We start from the raw sequence: 13,114 nt of genomic DNA, 5'->3' as shown, positions 1-13,114 counted from the left end.
GCTAACAAGCCACCAAGGAAAAGCTAACTAGCTGGCTAAAGCTAAATCATTTAGCATAGTCGGAGTCAGTTGCTTTTCAATCTGTTTTTCATGTCTGTCTCTTTATCCATTTATTTGTGCAAAATGTTGCTGGTTGTTTAATATTGTATAACGCTCTATTTAAAATCATCAGAGCAGTTTCATGTGGTATTGTTTCAGTGCACTGGATTATTAGCTTGCTTTCATATGTTTACTATATTTCATGACACATTTTAAATTTTACCTCCTTAACAACCTCATACTATAGTGATATTCAGTATATTATAAAAAAAAATATTTGGTAATCACTTTGATATGACCTGATTAAGATTTAGGCTCGTTTTATTTGTTCTTGATGTGGCCTATTTTGTACAGCTTAGAAAGAAAATCACAGATTATCATAGGTTTGGTAATGCTAAGTGGACACTGTGGACTAGAGTCGTCAAAACTTGCCCGACAGGCTACATCTTACCTTCTCATCCTCCCTCTCTCTCTCTCTCTCTCTCTCTCTCTCCCTCTCTCTCCCTCTCTATCTCTCTCTTCTTTCTTCTCTTGCACTCGTCGCCATCTGGCTGTCAGTCAGAAAGCTTGAGCGGTGCGTTTCTCTCCGAGTGGAACTTGATGTGTCATCAGAAACGCAGGGCCACGGCTGAATTAAACTGTCAAAAACTGCTCGTCTTCTCTGAGTGGTGGCCTCACTTTCAGCAGCAGGATAGTATAGGGCTTGTCCTGAAGAACTTTGCTACGACTGGAGTAAATATTACAACTCTTGTACTGTACAAATCTCAGTAACTTTATAGTAGGGAATCACACGCAACATCGCTTTCAAGCTAAAACTGCTCTCTCCATTATTGACATTTTTCTTTTTTGGCTTAATATAAAACTGGTGTTTGTTTTATACTGTTTCTAAATTTACTGAAGAACAAACTAATATAAATGCTCTAAAAATGCCCAAAAAATCATTAGTGTGGCTTATAATCCGGTGCACTTTATGTATAACTTTTACCAGTCAAGTATTAAGGAGCAGTAAAGTCGATCCACTGAAGTACAGCGTTATTACAGGAGTTTCAGTGTAGTTCTCAAGCACTGGAGACGGAATCAGTGTTAGCAGTAGCTGCTAACCGCGCTAAGTGCTAGCTCATTTACTGTTCAGAGGTGACTATATCGGACTGTAGTCTGCGTGTTTACCGTGTTAAAACAATCTACGTGGAACGAACCACAAGCTTATATCCCCCTGGCTTACCAGAACACTCACGGTTCCTCAGTGTAGCACTAGCGGTTAGCTACTAATGCTAATGCTGCTGCACCCAGAAACTCGGACATCTAAGCTTACTTTTAAATAAGTGATAGCGCTTTACTCACCAAAATGGACAGTCTTCGCTTTACAGGAAAACATGCAGACAGCCTTATTCCTTACTAGTGTTGCTAAATGTGCCTTTTAATCCGGTGCGCCTTATGTTATTATGAAAATAGACCAGAAAATGGACAGTTTTGCAGAATTACAGAATTATGGTGAAAAAAACATATATATGTAAAAAAAACTTGTGAATCATAGTATTTTGCAGAGAATGACATCATGGCATATTAAAAAGCATTTGAGCACAAATATTATATCTTTTAAATATTTTGTAAATTAACAAGCATTTCCTTGTTTGTAATTTATACAGGAAGTTATAGTATAAAGAGAATAAAGTTACGGTACTGTAACTGTAATTGTTATTTGGGCATTTTGCATTTTGCTAGTGCAATGTTTAATGGAGTAGAGTCTTTTTTTTTTTTTGATTCACCACCAGTAAAAGTGTTCCCATTTTCCTTTCTAAGCTCATTTCAATTAAAAGTGATTTATCTCCAGTTGTTTTTAAGCTATCAGATGGGCGAGCTGCTGCTGGACAACTTTTCATACACTTTAATAATCCCACCTTCTTTCTGTATGTCAGTTCCCACAGTCAGTGGTGTGTTTATCTGTGGTGTTTGTTTTATTTAGTAGTGTACATGACTTTCAAAGATCTTTTCTTATCTATCTAGTATGTTTTATATGTGTATCATCTGTGTGATTTTAGTTGTTATTTTTGGCTATTTTTTTTCCACAGTGTTGAACAGACCTTTTTGATGCTGCTTTTCTCAGCTTCATGGAACGATCAAAGCAATTAGTGCCAAACGCTGCTCAATTAAAGAATGTCACTTTTACATGAGCATACAGTTCCCACTGATCTCTGAAATTCAGTTTGTGATACACAAGTGAAATTAGAATTAAAAGTCTGGCTAAGATGTAAAAAAGTAATTAAGAGTGGCTTAGAATTAAATCTACAGCTGTAGAGTAACGTAGTGGCTTAGTAGAGTTGGGAGATGTATATTACTTAACGGTAGTTCATTATTATTAATTAGTACCAGTTGACACTTTAGATTTATGTCACCATGAAGTTGGCTGTTCCATGTACAGCTCTGAAAAAAATAAGAGACCACTTTAAAATGATGAGTTTCTTTGATTTTACCAAATTGAAAACCTCTGGAATATAATCAAGAGAAAGATGGATGATCACAAACCATCAAACCAAACTGAACTGCTTTAAATTTCTGCACCAGGAGTGATTAGCATAAAGTTATCCAAAAGCAGTGTGTAAGACTGGTGGAGGAGAACATGCCAAGATGCATGAAAACTGTAATTAAAAACCAGGTTTATTCCACCAAATATTGATTTCTGATCTCTTAAAACGAATATGAACTTGTTTTGTTGCATTATTTGAGGTCTGAAAGCTCTGCATCTTTTTTGCTATTTCAGCCATTTCTCATTTTCTGCAAAAAAAATGCTTTAAATGACAATATTTTTATTTGGAATTTGGGATCAATGTGGTCCTTAGTTTATAGAATAAAACAACAATGTTAATTTTACTCAAACATAAACCTATAAATAGCAAAATCAGAGAAACTGATTCAGAAACTGAAGTGGTCTCCTATTTTTTTCAGAGCTGTATATAACTAACAGAAAGTTAGAGTCAGAGTCAGAGTTTTAAGAAGCACTAGAAAAAGGATCTGGGCTGTAGACTAGACTTTGGAATACACCTTTTGAGGGAACTGAGGTGTTGATGGGAACTAGACATTGGAGGCAAAATTGGAATTACTGTGTAAACATAAACATTGCACATAAAACCTCTGGTATTTTTCTGTTTTTTGAGTACAAAAATCTCAATTGTTGTGTTATAGACCCTTGATCTTTTTTTTTTTTTTTTTACAAACATTTACAGTAGACCCAATTTATTTCTGTACAACAGAAAAAACACTCTAAATGACCTTTTCTCAACATCTGTATTGAATTGTGCATATTAATTGCAATTTCACTTTAATATGACTAATGTTTTCATTGCAGTTTCCCTTCAGTATTATTAATGTTTAATATTATGGCCAATAGTTTTATGGGCTTGTAGTAGTTTGTTTCTGTTAGCTCTGCTTTTAGTGTTAAATGTATTATAATTTTATCTTAGACATTCATTTCTAACCAGTTATATGTTAAAGGAATGTTCCTGTAATGTTTTTCTGTGTGTCTGTTATTTTTTATTTATTTATAATTAGACACTATTGTTGACTATTTCTCTCTTGTACAGTACTCAAAAAACAACTTATTGACTTAAAGGAGAAATGTGGTGTGAAATGGACTTGGGTTGTAGTGAAACATAACAAATACAAACTTTTGTTGAATAGCCCACCTCCATTCACCCCCAGTATTCCAAAATACAGCCCTTTTAATCAATGCTCCCAGCGGGCTTACAATGGTAGTGATTGGGGCATAGAGTGGCCCATGCCAAAAAATGGCAAAAAATTGAGTAACAAACTCAAAATAGCTTCACAAGGCACTGAGAGCTTTGGAAGTGCACATCTGAAATTAAGGGCATTTTCACACCAGCACTGTTTGGTCCGGTTAAAACAGACTCTGGTTTGTTTGTACCCGTAGTGTGGTTCGATTGAGTAGGTGTGAACACAGTAATTACACTCAGGTGCAGATGTTCTCATCAAAAGTAAACCACTCCAGAGTTCTATTGGGACCGGACGGAGGCCACCTGCTCTAGAAGGTCTTGTTCTGGTCCCAGACAAATGATCTGGTCTTGATCTGCCCCAGCTATCAAATATACTCCTTTTATTCAAGCTAAAAGCTAAATTGCTGATAAGACGCAGTTTAATTTGCTATAATAGCAAGATAATGATACTTATCACAGTTATGAACAAACACTGTCCCTGTTCCATGCTGTTTACACACATGGTCTGTGGTGCATTCACTATATGCAGCTGCGCAACATTGTGTTTAAAAGCACAATGGTTCTTTTTCAGTGTTCTGTGTTAAATCAGTTTCACACTGCACAGATATATGACCTGGAACACAGTATCTTCTTGCAATATTTACTTTCTTGCTCCCACGCCAGATACGTAGCTCTGACCAATCAGAGAAGACAATGTGCTCACGTGGTTTATTGGTGCGCGTTTTGGTGCATTTAGGTTTATGCATGTGTGAAACCAAACCAAACCGAGGGAAAAAGGCTCCAAGTAAACAAACTTTTCAACTGATCTGGACCATAGAAATCGACTTCATGTGTGAAATGCCTTAAAATGCCTTTTACAAAGATTTGTACTCGTTATCATCTTTCATACTACACCCCAAATTTGTTGAATATAGCTACTGGCCTACAATATACACTGACATGCCAAAAGTCATGGGACATCAGTATGTAAACTGATCTTGAAGCGTTACCTCAGAGGATGACTTGGGAATACCCACACCTGTATAAGTTGTGAGGTGCAATCTTGTGAGTGAAGTTGAACAATGACCAGCATTCTCATAGCAACATCAATTATCATGTATTACATGTGTACCTCATAGAAGGCATTACAGCCCACAGTGGACAGTGGTGAAATCCATAACTTTCACATTTAATGCAGGATTTAATGCTTTAGCATCAGTGAGACATGACAAAAGTCAAGGGACACAATAAGGATATACAGTATGTGGCATGTCAGTGTATTTGAATGGCTGTTAGATATTTGACTGGAAACGCTAAAATAACTCATAATGTGGAACTCTTTATTATATACTGTAGGTTTAAAGCTTTAATACTACCTCCACCTTCTCATTAAGAAGAGAGGTCACACCCCTTTATTGCTGACTCCACCCTAAAACCTAAACCTCTGCTTACACTGATTACTACACAACCAACCTGTCTTCCCTTCCTCCATGACGTTCTTTCAGGAATTACGGTGCTCTGGACAGACACGACTTTCACCACAGGTCCCGTTCAGCTGACCAGCGGCCCGCTATGGAACGGCCCATGTACACCCGCTCCCGCTCCACCGAGCGGCCCCCCGACGGTCCCCACATGAGATCGTCCATGCCCACCCTGTCGTCCGGACACTCCGCGCCACCCTCCCCCGCCTTATCGAGGTGACCCAGACCGGAGCAGCCCATTCCACCTGCTCTGCAGCCCTGAATAACCGACAACCAATCACCATTCCTCCACTCCCCATCTTCCCTCCTCCAATCCCAGCCAACCAATCCAAAGCCACACCTCATTTTCTGTTCTGCAGCAGTGCATTTCCCCCCCCTTTTTTGCAGCAGTGCTTTTACGTTTGCACCGGCCCAGTCACTCTGCACCGTAGCGTCATTAGAAACTAACACTCGTCTCTTAGTTTCTACGTGTTTGATTTTTCGTTGTCAAACTACACACCACTTATATTCAGGCTGAGTATAATGGTGTTGAGTCTCCATTCATTTTTTTTTCCTTTACTAACATGATCAAATGTTTATTTTTTTTTATTTCATTTTTATTCCTGTTTGTTTGTATAACTGTAACTCATACGTTTTTAAACACACCTCTTGTCTTGCAGCAGAAACACAATCAGTGGGAGACACGCTACAGTTGTGCCAAAAACATTTTTGTACAAGCAATAATGCAAACAGTAGTGTGCAAACTTATTTTTGCTTAGTTATGTTTCTTCTTAATGCAATACGAAGTGGAAAAATACTTTATAGACTGTTCATACTAACTTTATAAAATGTTTAAAATATTTTATAAAATTAGTATAAACAGCTACACTGTAGCTCTGTAACCGCTGGATCTCAGACCTGGAGAGACTCTTAAGCCCTATCCGGACGAGATTAGTTTCTTAGGGGGTTAACTTTTTATTTTATGGGGGGTCCTCTGTGCTTTTATTCCCGTCAAGAACGACCATGTATGCGTTTTTTCAGACGTCCTCTGAGAAAATTACAGGCTGAATTATCTACAATATTATATAAATTATATCTACAGAATTATATAAAATAGCTATTTGTCCACTGCTGCGCACCGTAATTACACTTTGGGCATCTGTTTCCATGGAGATCCACATAAACACAACAGCGAGTGGAAATGGAGGAGCTACTGAACCAATTTCTCAGTGTAGGAAAGTGTCTTTTAGACCACTTAGGTGCCACCTTTGTGCTCTGTGTGCAAAACCTGATATCACGTGACAACTCAGTTTCATGTGACCGAGAAAGCCAAAAAACTCACTGGTCCTCCTGTTTTTTTTCAGTTGCAGGCCAGATGCAACAGTTTTATCACTGTGAAATATTTTTCACAGACTTCCCCCTGAGAAAACAATCCCGTCTGGATAGGCCTTTAAATGGTCTACTCTTTTCTTTACCCCTTTATCTCTTTTTCTATGTTGGTGTTGAGCACAACATTTTGAGGACTGGTTTGAGGACCACTGTTTTACTCACTCACTCACTCACTTCCACCCAGTCACTCCATAAGAGGGTGCTATTCATGCTCACACTGCTTTTAGTGCTTTGCCTGATACTGTGACTTAATAGTTTTGCCAGATCTAATACAACAACTGTATTATACAATACACATTCCAATACAGGAAGAGAAGATCATTAATTTAACATCTGGCTATTTTTTTTATCCCTGTTTTGTTAAAAGGGTTTGAAAAACAAAGCATGCAGATTTAGTTTTTTATTGCCTTTACCTCTACATCCTCTCAGCATCCAGCAGGCTGTGCATGGTCTTTCTTTGGTTCATGAGATCTATATATGTATATGTGAATCAGCATATATACAAATGATTCCTGCAATCATATATATATTTAAACCTTTTTTTTTAGCAGACACTTCTCAACCCCTTCATTTACCTCATTTATAGATCAAAAACTAACATTTTTATGTATACAGGGTGTATTTATTTCTAAATACATTAAAGAGCACAAGCAGAGCAATACAAATAACTTAGTATATAAATAAGTGGTTAAGTGCCCAGTGTATAAACAAAGCTGAGAATAGCCATTTACAAGTCTTATTTTACATACAGCTCTGAAGTGGTCTCTTTTTTTCCAGAGCTGCATATGTATTATATATTTCTAAATATAAAGTCCTAAAATATATTGTCACAATTTAGAAACAATTATTTTTAATATTTTAAGCACTTAACATTTTGTTTAAACTTTAGTTAAGGCTGTTTTAGTACAGAAAAGTAAATGTGTTGTGTTTAATCAGATAGATAAAACTGTAAATATTGTCTAAAAACCATATGTATATATTAATTTATATATCCTAGCAGACTGTATTCAGCATCAGCTCTCCAAATATATTATTTAGTAATAATGTTTTAATCTGTTTTTTCATATGGATATTTATTTATTCATTGTTGCATTTTATAAAGACATGTATTTAAGTTAATCATCACTTAAATACATGCATCAGTTATTACATGTAAGCATTTCACTTAAATACACTTAAAAAATTGTTTAGTACTTTTTTATGCACTATTTCAACAGAGCGTGTAATAAACGTGTGTAATATTAGTCTAAAGGTTAATTCTTCAGCACTAATTGATCTTCATGCTGTTAGTGTTGCTAAGTGAATCTGCAGCTCATCCTCACAGACACCTCCCGGCCTCCAGCTGTAACGAGGTGCTGTCTGTGTGTGTGTGTGTGTGTGTGTGTGTGTGTGTGATAGGGCGCACCCCCGCAGCGGATCGGTCCAAACCAGTCCCACCAGCACACCCATGAACAACAGGAGAGGACGGCAGCTCCCACAGCTGCCTGCCAAGGGGACGCTAGAGAGAAGTGAGTACTTTCACATTTCTCGATTTATATAATATCTGAATCAACGGTGGCCCTCGCTTTTAATTGGCTGGGTGTTTTGGAAGTTTTGAGACGTGATTGGTTACTGAATGTTGTTTTGTTTTTTGGAGGAATCTTATTTAAAGCTGTTATTAAAGCTTTTCTTCATGCTCTCCAGACTATCAAAGATTATTCACAGTTGGACACTTTGAAATAGCTATAAATTGAAATAGGATTTAAGTTGCTTTTGGAATATTTTGGGTTGTTTGGAAGTTTTGTGGGAGTTTTTAACACAATCTCAGCTATGAATACACTGTATGTCCACAGCATTTTTGTATTGTGTGGTTTCAGCTGGTGTTAAACTAACTGAGTGACTTGGACTTGGACTTTATTATCTATGGACTTTATCTAAAATCTGAGCTGATGATGTGAAGAGGCGCACTAAACTGCTCTAAACTTCAGTAATACAAACACTTTAAGTGCAGAATTACACACCATTACAGTTTACAGTTTCATGTTTTGTCTACACTTTAGCTGATACTTAGTTAGATCTGCGTATTATTGGTAAAAAAAAAAAAAAAAAACTAATATTGCAATATATATTTTTTTTGTTTCTGTGATTTACAGCTCTGGAAAAAAAATAAGAGACCACTTAAAAAAGAGATTTTCTTTGATTTTACCAATTTGAAAACCGTCAAACCAAGATGAACTGCTTGAATCTTTGCACCAGGAGTGCCATAAAGTTGTCCAAAAGCAGTGTGTAAGACTGGAGGTGGAGGAGAACATGCTAAGCTGCATTAAAACCACAAAATATTCCTCCAAATATTGATTTCTGAACGCTTAAAACTTTATGAAAATGAATTGGTTTTATTTGCATTATTTGAGGTCTGAAAGCTCTGCATCTTTTTTCATCTCTTTTCATTTCTCATTTTCTGCAAATAAATGCTCTAAATGACAATATTTGTGGAGGGAATTTGGGAGAAATGTTGTCTGTAGTTTATAGAATAAAACAACAATGTTCATTTTACTCAAACATAAACCTATAAATAGCAAAATCAGAGAAACTGATTCAGAAACTGAAGTGGTCTTTTTTTTTTCCAGATCTCTACATTGCAATATTAAAGTAAATAAATGGATTAGGACTCAATCTGTGCATCTAGAACTGTAGTAAAATTGATATTGATATTTGTAGACATGTCATTTTTTTTAAATAATATATTCTTCAAACAATTATAATTATAAAATATTTATAAATTATGTTGTCATTTTAGACCATTTTATTTTACTGATATGTGTAATGAGAGAATGCAATTGCACCATTTTAATAAAGGACCAAATTATTAAGGTTAATCAGACACTAGAATTGTAAATTCCATTAAATTTGTTTAAATGTTCTTAATATATACATCTTATGCTGTTTTGTTAAATAAAAATTCTTTAAAAAGTGATGTATACAGTACAATACAATTAAATAGCAATGCTGTTTTAATAGGCCTTTTTTTCACTCTTAAAAACAGTGGTCAATACTGGTCAGTGTAATTATTGTGACAGGTCTAGATACTGGGCGAATACTATCTGTCTCTGGTAGGTACAGTATGTCATGAAAAATGAGAAAAGCAAAGCCTTTCTGTTGTATTTAACATTTAAAAAAAGTTGTAAGCACTATAAAAAGCTTTGCATGAAATCCTGTTATATCCTGATATATTAACATATATCTGGATCAGCTCTAATCCAGTGAATCAGACTGGGACTTCCTTAATTGTGTCATCCTGTTGCCTGCTCCCACATGTTTAAGTGTTGTGAATCTTGTTGCACATCCTTAAATTACATTTAACCTATTTTTACACACACTATGACTTGACCTCTGGTGACTTTACTCAGCTGGAGTTGGAGTAATCCCATTGTTTAACTCTGTTCGTTCGTCATTGGTCGTTGACTGTTTGAGTGTGGCTGGTTGCATCGCAGCCATGCATGGTTTAGTGTGTTGGAAGCACTAGCCAATGCATGAGCTCCAGTTTTAATTTCCTCCCTCTCGTTCCCTTTCTCTCTCGTTTCTTTCCCAGAAGATGGACGGGAAGAAGTCGAGCCGTGTCCAGGTCTGTAGTCTGCTTTTATGGGTTTAGCCTCTCTGGTTCCTGTTCTGCTGTGAGCTAAACCCATCTGCAATAGCCTCCAGGCATAGCTTTATACAGAGAGTCGGTTTAGCTTTAGTTAAGTCCTTTTTCAAGACTAGAACTTAAGGGCAGTGCTTGCTTACATACTAAGATTAAAAGTATTATCATTGCAGGAGTAGTTCAGTATGTATGTTCAGTTAGTATATGTAATAATATCAGCGATAATGTTTCTAAAAAATAATAAAAAGTAGCATAGCTAGCATCAAATAGAAGCAATTGTAATAAGACATGCCTCTATTAGGTTTTAGGGTGTACTCACACTAAGCACAGTTTGGTTGAATCGTGCTAAAGCAAGGTTCTGCCCACTCACTTGCTGGCCTGCACTCGTACTGCGCTTAAACAATCCGTGCCCGAGCACCCTTAAGTCATTACTCACTGCTCAGTGGGTTTGCTGGTCCAGTGTCCTCCTTAAAGCTGTCCAATGGGTTAGACTTTGTTACAGACTCTAGAACATTAGGTTGGCTACTTGTTTTAAACCCGATTATTTTATTGGCAGCATCATAGCACAGAAATGAATCCTTTTCATCTGATGATCTGCCAGAATTACAAAGCGCAGCCCAATAAAGTAAATGATACTGGACAGATATAATCTGTCTTTAGTAGATATACTGTATAATGGGAAATGAGAACAGTGTGAATTTTTCTTTTGTTAAAAACAGCAAAAAAAATAGCACTCTGATGTGATAATTAGGGGTGGGTGATATGGCACGATATTTCAGGGTATTATATCATTTACAATATTCAAAAATGTTGGCGATATTATTATGTACGATACAATATGGCACACCCCTAGTGTAATATATAATCTTGTTCTGTGCTTGGGTACGGATAATGCTCACACTGCATGTGTACGGCACGGCACGGATTGCCTAGTGTGAATACACCCTTAGTCATTATTATTAGAACTGTTTAAGGAAATGTATATGAGAGCCTGGGCTATTGCAGGCTTTCCATTGTGAATGTGTGTGATTGTGAAGTCCACGGTTGAATTGTGTTGGTTTATCATTTACCTGTTTTGAAGCTTGACATAAAAATCTGAATATAAATGTATACAAACTTTGTGAAAGGAAAAAAAAAACATTGTACCTAATGTGTTGACTTCTATAGACGTTTAATGGCAGTTCTTCATTACTCTTTTATCTCTTTTTCCTTCCTGTGGTAGAGTATTTTGAATTGTGCCATAAAAGAACCACATTTTTATTCCAAAAAGAGCCATGTTTTAAAAAGACATGGGTAAGGCCCTATCCACATGTACAGTTTTCAAATATGTGAACATTTAAATGGGTTCTTTAGATGTTCTTTATATGGTTTTCATACTCAATTTTTATACTGCATGAACATGGTTCTTTAAAGAAAAGATGCTCAGTGTTTAAATGAAGAGCTTTAATTACAAAAAGCTCATTTTACATGCAGCCTAATAATCTGTTAATAATCTGACTGATAGCTCAGTCGGAATAGAACACATCCATGTAAACACCTCAATCGGAGTAGAGTTGCCTGATTGAGACTATTCTGAATAAAATGTTATTTATTCTATAGAACGAGGTGGATAATACTTTAAAAAATCCATTAAATAGAAGAATAATAGCCTTGTAAACACCTGTACCTGTATTCTGATCCCCAATCGGAACGTTTATGTATGTATTGCACTTGTACAGCATGTGCAGCATGGTGGACATTTACAAAGCTGAACATTACTCCTCACTTTCATCCATCCACTGGTTTCTAGTCATGGGCAGTGAGACTAGCATTCAGCTCACTTGCCTCAGAATGTTTGAAGACATGGAGGACTTAATAAGCTCTTCATCTCGCTCCTTCTTTAACAAAAAAAAAAGGTGAATTAGGTTGTTGTTACATGGCCCTTGTAAGATGGTGGCTGGGGTTTGAAAGGTACAAGGGAGGCAGTAACATTAGAAGTGTGTTTTGAAAAACCTAGTGTGTCTATACAAGTTTTATCCTACTGTGATGGAATGTATAGGCACCTCTCCTTTCCTGTCCATGCCAGGGTGGTTAGAAACAGAACTGACTAAAAATTGCAGCTGCTCATAAGAACACAGGAGGCTAAAACTCAGGCTAAACAAATAGAGGCAAACAGCATAATCCTCTACAGAGCTTCAATATACTCTAACAGTCAGTCTCAGACAGCATTAAAAACTACATAGCAACATGAAGCATCACAAACACAAGCCTCACACAGACAAAAGCCTCCTCCATTAGTCCACACGTTGAGGTATTTAAACAAGAAGCACCACCCCTTCCTGGTAAGCCACTCCCTCTATTGTTGGATCTGGTCAGCTGATCCTTTAGCATCTCTACCATTGGCTGGCAGAACTCTGGATAGTGCAGGAAAGAAGTAGAGCAGAAAGAAGGAAACAAAATAGAAAGAAAAAACAAAAAAGGGCCCTTTTGCCACGTAACAGTTGTCCTGAGTCCTCCATAGTTAAAAATTTAACAAACACACCAACTGCAAACTCTGGAAACATAGCCAGTTGCTGTTGCTCTTTTCACGCTGACTGGCATCACGCGATGCTCTTTGTCGTTGTCATGGTTACTTGTACACTAAGCGATACTACACATGCTTGTCGTGTTTGATTGGATTACTTGTAGGATGCAAATAAACTGAGAGTTTACTCAGACTATTGGGGAAAGTGTTCATATAAACATCTGTCAGATTCTAGAATATAGTCACTGTGCTGCTGCTCATGCATTTTGTCTATGGTGTCAAACTCAAAATCACAGTGGGCCAAAATTAAAAACTGTGACAAAGTTGCTGGCCAAACTCAATATTGATTGTAAAAATTGACTGCAATTGTGCATGTTTTCCATTCTCTGCCCTTTTC

The 13,114-nt window shown here is 36.8% G+C and overlaps 1 protein-coding gene across 26 annotated transcripts in view; it reads left to right on the top strand.

Annotated features, from left to right (window-relative positions):
* Positions 1 to 13,114, top strand: part of rims2a (regulating synaptic membrane exocytosis 2a) — a 314,788-nt gene that overhangs the window by 188,991 nt on the left and 112,683 nt on the right. For 18 of the 26 annotated variants that reach the window (XM_049467467.1, XM_022668728.2, XM_049467487.1 and 15 more), the window contains 3 exons: positions 5,252 to 5,443; positions 7,994 to 8,103; positions 10,164 to 10,196. In XM_049467467.1, the coding sequence (XP_049323424.1) occupies positions 5,252 to 5,443; positions 7,994 to 8,103; positions 10,164 to 10,196 (335 nt within the window). The remainder of the gene's footprint in view (positions 1 to 5,251; positions 5,444 to 7,993; positions 8,104 to 10,163; positions 10,197 to 13,114) is intronic. The other 8 variants (XM_049467518.1, XM_049467504.1, XM_049467478.1 and 5 more) reach the window with 3 other exon arrangements.

This window comes from Astyanax mexicanus, chromosome 1 (genome assembly GCF_023375975.1).
Source record: "Astyanax mexicanus isolate ESR-SI-001 chromosome 1, AstMex3_surface, whole genome shotgun sequence".
Lineage (NCBI taxonomy): Eukaryota > Metazoa > Chordata > Actinopteri > Characiformes > Acestrorhamphidae > Astyanax > Astyanax mexicanus.
Note: the sequence above shows the minus strand (reverse complement) of the source record. Positions and strands in the feature narration are given on the sequence as shown.